General features: G+C 34.0%; 1 protein-coding gene across 11 annotated transcripts; it reads left to right on the plus strand.

Moving 5' to 3' along the window:
• Window positions 1-1,109: 1,109 nt before the first annotated feature.
• On the plus strand, window positions 1,110-5,970 carry LOC111410374 (39S ribosomal protein L46, mitochondrial-like). Of its 11 annotated transcripts, XM_023040674.1 has the most exons (9): window positions 1,116-1,217; window positions 1,423-1,511; window positions 1,640-1,830; window positions 1,969-2,158; window positions 3,488-3,553; window positions 4,163-4,237; window positions 4,815-4,944; window positions 5,067-5,192; window positions 5,364-5,970. In XM_023040674.1, exons 4-9 carry the CDS (start codon window positions 1,983-1,985, stop codon window positions 5,505-5,507), a joined length of 717 nt encoding a protein of 238 aa, XP_022896442.1. In that variant the 5' UTR covers window positions 1,116-1,217; window positions 1,423-1,511; window positions 1,640-1,830; window positions 1,969-1,982; the 3' UTR covers window positions 5,508-5,970. The 11 variants fall into 11 exon arrangements, with proteins under 11 accessions (XP_022896443.1, XP_022896441.1, XP_022896437.1 ...); XM_023040675.1 differs by lacking the exon at window positions 1,423-1,511 and having other exon boundaries at window positions 1,110-1,217; window positions 1,640-1,834; XM_023040673.1 differs by lacking the exon at window positions 1,423-1,511 and having other exon boundaries at window positions 1,110-1,217; window positions 1,640-1,834; window positions 1,973-2,158.
• Window positions 5,971-8,772: the final 2,802 nt, after the last annotated feature.

Genomic DNA, 8,772 nt, shown 5'->3' on the forward strand with positions numbered 1-8,772 from the left:
GTTTAACTATTTTTAATAGCTATTTGGACCATTTGATATGACTACGATGTAGTTCTCGAAATGAGCTTCTAGATAATGTAGGCGATTTATAGATTCGGATAATATACGATCATTGGCAAATTTTAACTTTTCGAAATACTAATTTAAAACGGCCTACTTTGATACATCGTAACTTTTGCTATGGTCGATCATTTTGCATGCCATTAAAAAAGGAAAAATAGGTGATGAGCGCTTTGAAATGATATTAAGAATGCAATATCTCGATTTCATTTGATATGTATTGAATTAGGTTGTAAAATAGTTAAAACTACTATTTATTGGAAAAAAAAATAATTCGTGGGGTCATTTGACCCCACATTACCCCACGTGGGCTCGCCCTTGGTTCCGTCCCACTGTCATTTATTCCAACCGATAACTTTGCCTGCACTGAAATAATTTATGATTTCGTCCCTAGTTTTAACAACCAATTTCATAAAAATACACTAGCTTAAAATATTAATTTTATTTTATCAAACACGATCTAAATATATCAAGTTGATTGAGTAAATAATCGAAATGGTCAAGTTGATTAAGCAACTATTTGGGCTCAAATTTATCAAAAATATATTTTTCTCTCTCATATTTTTTTATCACATATTCTCTAATAAAATAATATGAAAAATGATATTTGTAGACACAATCTCTTACCGAATGTTTTACATCCTCTTACAAAAATAGGCCTTGTGTGAATTTAAAAATGTTAACATGTGGTCGCACCCCTGTTGTGAGTAGTATGTTAAAGATGCAGTAAAAAATTCGATATGTGTAGCATTGTCCGAATAATATTATACATAAATTCAAAATTCTTCCTTCTTTAATGATCACAAATATATTTTGAGTACTGCTATTTACATCCACTTTTAAAAATATAATTATATTATATTTTTTATCTTATTTAAATTTACTTAAATAGTCATATATTTTATCCCAAAGCACATTTTAATGGAGTCCATGCAGATTGCAGGGGCTAAACAAGGAAGCAGAGTAAAAGTAAAAATGAAAATATGTTAATTGGAAGCCATGGACCCAATAGCATATTTTTTTGGCCCACCTATAAATAATGTCCACCGATTTTAGCCCAATTGAAGGGGCGCGGGGGACCCCAAATGCCAATACTGCAGTAGGCGAATACGCTAGAACCAGCAACTGCCGAAATTACCAATTCTTCATCTACCCAGGTATGTAAATTTCTTGTGACCTTGGAAGAAGGTGCAAATTTGAGAGTGAAGTGTCTGAAATTCTTATTCCCTAACTTTGTAGATTTATTACATGTTACTTGATATTTGATTGTTGTTTGTTGTAGTTGCTTTTACAATTGAAAGGGCATTCATAAATGGAGCTCGATAATGTGTTTTATTTTATTGAAGAATCGAGATTTTATAGGGTTTATTCTTGGGCTTTGAATTCTTCAAGTATATCTGGACATTTTTATGACCTATGCTTTGTCTAAACGAGTGTTTAGAAAGTTGAAGGTATTAATTGTATCAATCTCTGCTCTTGATTTAAATGAAGTATTCCAATCATCAATCTCTGATCTTGGTTTAAATGAGGAATTCCTATCAGTATAGCTTATATACAGATATACCATTGCGGCCTGCAGGAGTTGGAATTATGGATATATAATTCAACATTTCAGACCAATATTCATCAAAACGCAGGAGTTAGAACTTCATAACATTTTTGTGACAGTAAATTATTGAAGAGGGGGGCAACTATTACCGGCCTTTGATTCCTATTCGGACTATAGCCAACATAAATTCTGACCCATACAATTGTCATTACCTGTTGCAGGTAGGTAAACCCCCTTCCTTGTTCCTATGCTTCTATTAGGGTTTGACAAATCCCCCTCCATGTACAACTGACTATATATAATAGTAATAATAATAATAATAATTTACAGCAATTTGAACTTTCTCTTTATTTTGGTAGTTAGGTTGTAGAAAATGCGAAGACCAACATTGTATCTGAGGCTGGCTCAGTCTCTGGTAACAGAGCGAGGGTTTTGCACTTCTGCATCGAAGAATAGCAATTATAAGATCATAGCTTCAGTAGTATTTGAGAGACTCCCTGTCGTCATCCCCAAAATCGACCCTGCTGTTTATGCTTTTCAAGAGTTCTCGTAAGCATTTTTTCTTTGTTCATTTCTCATTAATTTTTTTTCCATTTTGGATTACACATCTTTCAAATTGTAGAAATGGTGAAAGTGAAGCAGCTTTTGTTTTTGATCTTATTCCATTTTGTTTTTACTTTGTTTTGTTTGGTAAACAAGGAGGAAATGGGTTTTGACAGCATGTTTGGCTGTCTAAGTTATAATCTGAATAATGATTTTCTGATGTAGCTGTGACAACCTTTAGATTACAGATTGTAGTATACGATACTATCTGAATTGTACGTATTCATAGTTACAACTATTCCCCTATTTTGGACTCCATTATAATGTCTTTTGGGCAAAAATGTATTTTAAAATAGTGATTATTTTATTTTATTTTAAAAAATGTGTGGTTAAAAAAGAAGGAAAAGTCTTATGTTTACATGTAATATTAGCCCTTGTTTGACGACCATTATTTTCAAACTCCTTTTTTCTTTTTTTTTCTTCCTTTTTTTTTTTTACATACTCATTTTCGACAACTCATTCACACAATAAAATTTTTAGCACGTAAACCCCAAATTTTTTCCCCCTTGTTAACTGCATATACTCCTAAAAATCACTATTCAAACATTTGTTTTTACCAAATAATGACCATCAAACAGGGGCTAAGTAAATATAAGGGAAAAAAAATACACAAGTTATATGGGATTGACTTTGCTAATTTCTCAAATGTTGAGGATAAAAACAAATTGAAAAAATTGGTTGGGGACACAATTACTACTTTTGCCAAAGGTTGGAGACTAAATGTACAATTTACCCTACTTAGAATAATAATGTTAGCTATGTGATGGTCTCTGGATGTAACAACTTTAACTTTCGTATGAGATAAAGTGATTACTGACAGATTTTTTTGGCCCTCGAAGTTCAGTTCCGTGCATGACATTACTTGATAATTTTACATTACAAAATTTAAATAATCATTCCTGGCTTTGTGTCTGTTGAGTGGCAACTGTGACTGTTAAATACTTGAACTTGGGTGTCCATCAATAATTCAATATGGAAAATTCAGAGGTTTATCACACTTCTCATTTCTGTAATCTCTCTTTTGTGACATAAGCCTGCAATGTGCATAACAACCATCCTTCTTTAGAAATCGATGATATACATTAATTGTGAAGTACTGGTTCAAAAAACTCTGGTCCCTGCGTACGATTTAGCACATACCTCTTTATTCCAGTTTGCGACACATTGCGTCCAGATTAATAGGCAGGACTGTAGGCATAAACCTAGCAACATTCCATACCAAAACTCATTCGTTTGGCTTTTTTTTTTTTTTTGATGGTTGGGATGCGCATTTAGGTTTCGATGGAGGCAGCAATATCGGCGGGAATACCCAGAAGCTTTCTTGAAAAAATCTGATTCCAGGTAATAAATTTTGCTTTTCTTCTTCTTTTTGTTGATATATTTCTGATTTTACAAAGAGTCTGTCATTACTAGTTCTCTATTAGCAAATTCACTTTGTAAATGATTTGTAGAATAAGCTAGATGTTTACATGTCTGTTGTAGCATCTAAGGTTCTAAAACCGAAGTTTTTCTTAAGTTGCAATAAATATTTGTCAGTGACTGTATATGCTCTGAGAATGCATTTGGTATGGTTGATAATTGATAGTGCAGTTCATTTCACTGTTCTCCTTTTTAAGAATTCTGTAGAATTCTCTTTGTTAAAGAAGTCCAGCAATAACTGTGCATTTGATTGGGCTTTTGATGGTGATGCCCAAGTTTATCTCTCTCTCACTCGCTCGCTCGCTCACACACACAAAAAAAAAGGCCATACATCTCAAATAGGCAAATATAGAAGCATCTTCTGATTTTTTTTATGCATTCACATTTATTTATTTACTGCAAATATGGCTATCAACCAATGGTATAGCAACAAAACCATGCATGCAAAATTATCTTTCTTTTAAATGTTTATATTGTTGATTAGGACGTGTTCTTTAGTCTTTACTATGTAATGACCATATAAATTTCCAGGGGAAAAGGTGATTATCAAATTGAGTTTGAACCAGCTCCTCGGATCACTGAGGCAGACAAATCTAACAATAAAAGGTAATATATTGTATTTTCTGTGATGTAATATGTAATAGAGGTTAATTTTCACGGGAATGAATTACCATTGTTGAGAGTTGAGGATGCCCTTTATTTGTTTTGACATAAATTTAGATCCTTCCCTCTATTTGTGGAGTATTTAACTCTCTCTGTGACTATTTTCTCTGGTTCCTAGTCACATAAAATTACCTTTTTTTAGCTGTATGAACTCTTATCTCAGTTTTCACCGTTAAATAAATATTTTATTTCCTGATGCCTAAAGAATAAAAAAGAGAATAAAGTACGTATAGCGTTACAATTGTTTACCTCCTATTATAATCTATACTAAAATCAGCTAGCACCTTCCTCGAGGATAACTAAAAGTTGAGAGGTAATCCTCGAAGTACTTATATTTTCGCTCCATCTGCTCTGCAAAAGTAGTAGTATGTGAATCAAATTGTCCAATTGGTATCATCTCTCTTTAATCTGATTCAGTTCTCTCAGGCAGCTATAGTAGTATTTCTAGCTTTTCTCTAGGCAAACTCACCTGTGTTAGTGCATATATTGTTTGCACTAAATATGAAATATTGTCTCGTAGGTCATTACAAAGAGCACTAGACCGAAGGTTGTATCTTCTCCTTTATGGCCCAACATTTGGTTCTCCTAGTGGCAAAAGTGTCTGGCATTTCCCAGAGAAAGTTTATGCATCTGAAAAGACTCTGCGCGAGGTGGTTCTTACTTTCAACCTTTTTTTTTTTTTGATGTTCCCCAAGTTTTTTTCTGTTTTTACTTTTGAAATTTATTGATTCTAAATTATTAGAACCAGGAAATTATTTCCATATATTTGCAGTGTGCAGAGTCTGCATTAAAATCTGTGATTGGAGATCTTTCTCACACTTATTTTGTTGGCAATGCTCCAATGGGCCATATAGCAATACAGCCTGCGGAAGCTGACCAGGGTATAAATTCTTTCAAGGTAAACATCTTAAACCTTTTCGTTGGCTCTTAGTAAATGCGTATATGTATTGTTTCTGTGGACAACATTCACTTTGTGAATGCGCCAACTAGAAGATTTCCCGGCCATAAATCCCACCACGTACTTTTGTATTCTTAACTCTATTGTTTAACAACTTGCAACTTTTGTCAGCGCTTCTTTTTCAAGTCTCAAGTGATCGCTACCAACAAGTTTAATGTTAAAGAGTGCGAAGATTTTGTCTGGGTCACAAAAGATGAACTATTGAAGCATTTCCCCGGGCAAGCTGAATTCCTGAACAAAATGATCATCAGCTGATATTTCTTGTCCTTTCTATTATTTAGATGCTTGGAATAAATTTCATGAAAATCTGTTGTCGGCTCATTGGATCTGCCCATGTTTCCCAAAGCACCATCTTGTATCCCTGTGAATCTGATGAATTTTGACACTTCAAAGAAATTGTTCGAAGTTGACTCTACGATGATCAGGCTGCGAGTGGTTTGCAATTGCATTTATTTTTACCAAGTCCTATTAGAGAGCATTTGATGGAAAGTAGGGAATTTTGGTCACCCTACCATTTTTCCTGCCCCCCTTTCTGAAACCTGTCTGTGGTGTTCTTGTGTTTACATTTTGTTGAAAATCTTTAATTTATGCACGGCAGATAGATACCATATATATTGTTGAAGAAGTTTTGGTTATAATGTATTTGTTGCAGCTGGTAATAGCCACCAGATAGCTTGATCTAAGGAATACAAGTTCTGTAGCAAAGGGATTGAAGGCACCTATTTTTCTTCTCGTTATTGACTAGTCGAAGAGCATGGTTAGCTAAGCTTAAAAGCGATTAAAGTAAATTTTGTTTGGATACATTATATTTTTATTATTTATGAACTTTTAAAGAAGTTACATTGATAGTAAAATAGGGTTACTAACAAAAAAAAATGTTATTTATTCTTTAATCTTAATGACTTAGCCATTGGAGATGAATTTTAGTTATGGACAGAATTAACAGAAGATAATTTTGAACTTAGGCTCTGTTTGATTGCACGAAATTTTCCATGGAACTTGTAATTCGAATTTCAACTTCCACTTTTGGTCTGTTTGATTGACAAAATTTTTCAGGAAATTGATTTTTCATGAATTTCTGGGTACAACATCTTAATGCGTGATTTTCCATCTTTTATTTTTCTAGGGGTAGGTTGTTTTTGGTTTTTCACCTTTTTTTTTTTTTTCACTTTTTGTTTTTTTTTTAATTGTTGGCAATGAGAACAAATTCTAGAAACAATTGTAAAAGAAGATATTCCTGAAATTGACAATTTTCATGCAAAACAAAGCCAAATGAACGCTAAAATATAGATGATTTTTTGATCTTTTTTTTTTGTTGGCAATGGAAACAAATTCTAGGAACAATGGTAGAAGTGAATATCCCTTAAATTGAAAATTTTCATGTAAAATAAAGTCAAATGAACACTAAAAATACTTTTACTTCAATATTTTCTACGTGAAAAATTATACTAATCAAACACAATAATTTACAATACTCAAGAAAATAATTTCTAGGTAACTCAAGTCCCTGAAGTTTATTTTCTTTCCACTCAAATTTTATTTTCGCAATCAAGCAGACCCTTAGATATTTTAGGCATCAATGAATATTGAAAATTGTAACCCTTTTTCTACATGCAAAATTTTGAACTAATAAATAGAAATTAACACAATATTTTGTAGATGCTTTATATGTTTATATTTTTTGGGAATCATTAGCAAATGTTTGGTGACCGGTGACCCTATCCATCTGCTCAAAAGGCCTATAACCCGTTAATTTTAATTGCAATATATGAAGGAAATTACCAAATATAGCGCACTTGTATGTACCCAATAACCCAAAGGACATGTAATCTCAATACAAAATTGAAGGCTAGAACAAGAATACAAATCTTGCAATTCAAAATTGTAGGCGAACTCTTCTTTGGCATCATATTAATCTTAAAACACGTGCAAGAAATTTAATTTCAATGTTAGAATCTGATCAATCTAACTTCTTTCAAATTTGTGGTTATTTTTCTCTCTATACTTTGTTTAGGTTAGAAATTGTGAAGTTATAATATCAAATATTGTTGGGTAGTATATGTTTTAGTTTAAATTTGTGCATTGTGGTTTGAATTTGAGTTTAAATTTTGGCTTTGTGTCATTCATCGACCCCTAACGGTGGCAATGTTCTTCACGGACTGTAAGGGTCGGTGAGGAACAATCCTGACAAATCCTTGCAGTTGGTGAAAATGGTTCATCATTGACCCCCAGTCCGAGAGGACCTTTATTTCACAGGCATGCTTAGCTGGCCCTATGTTTAATAATTTGCTTATTTAATTACTAATTCATTTGTTATTGTTGAGCGAATTGCCCGAATAGTCACTGAACTTTGTAAAAGGTTTCCAAGGAGTCTTTGAACTTTAAAATTAACTAAATGGTCACTAAACTTTGCAAAAAGTTTTTCAGAAGTCACTGAATTTTAAAAATCACTTAAATGGTCACTGAATTTTGTAAAAAATTTCCTAGAAGTCACTGAACTTTTCAACCCCTAAACCACCTTAGAACCACCAATTATGGACCACCAAAATCCACCCTCCAGCAACCTTGGCCGCTGGACAGACATACCACTTTGAAGCCCTCACTTCCCTCTTCGTAACCCACCCGAGTTCCGGCCATAATGCCAACTGATTTGGCCGAAAATTCAAGCCAAAATGGGCTGACCAAGCACAAAAATGACTAGAAGTGAACGAGTCACCAGTTTTGGACCACCAAAACTCCACTGTCCGGCCGCCTTGGCCGTTGGACCGACATCCCACCTTAAAGTCCTCGTTTCCCTCTTCACAACTCACTCAACTTCCAGCCATAACACCAACCGATTTGGTAGAAAATTCAAGCCAAAATGGGTTGACCAAGCACGAAAAATGACTGGAATCTTCATTTTTTGTTGTTCCAGGCTGCCCATTTTGGCTTGGATTTCTGGTCACATCGGTTGGTGTTATGACTAGAGCTTGGATGGGTTGTGAAGAAGGAAACGAGGGTTTCAAGGTGGTATGTCGGTCCGACGGCCAAGGTGGCCGGAGGGTGGATTTTGGGGTCCATAAATGGTGGCTCTAAGGTGGTTTAGGGGTTGGAAAGTTTAGTGATTTCTGGAAAACCTTTTGCAAAGTTCAGTGACCATTTATGTGATTTTTAAAATTCAGTAACTTCTCGGAAACCTTTTGCAAAGTTCAGTGATTTCTGGGAAACCTTTTGGAAAGTTCAATGACCATTTAGATGATTTTTAAAGTTCAGTGACCCCTTGAAAAGCTTTTGTAAAGTTCAATGACCATTTGGGAGATAGAATTAACTGTTGATAGTATAGAGTAGATTGTCAAAGGTGACATGCGATTGTAACCTCGAAAAATCAGAAAAATGTTGGATGCTCTAGATGACAATCACAAGGAGTAGTTGCGCCAGTCATACTTCCGAAAATTCTTTCATGTAAGTTACATGCAATTCTTTGGCCATATCATCGATTGTATATCGTTTTGGCTACTTAAAGATGACGACATCAATGATT

This window comes from Olea europaea, chromosome 15 (assembly GCF_002742605.1).
Source record: "Olea europaea var. sylvestris chromosome 15, O_europaea_v1, whole genome shotgun sequence".
NCBI lineage: Eukaryota > Viridiplantae > Streptophyta > Magnoliopsida > Lamiales > Oleaceae > Olea > Olea europaea.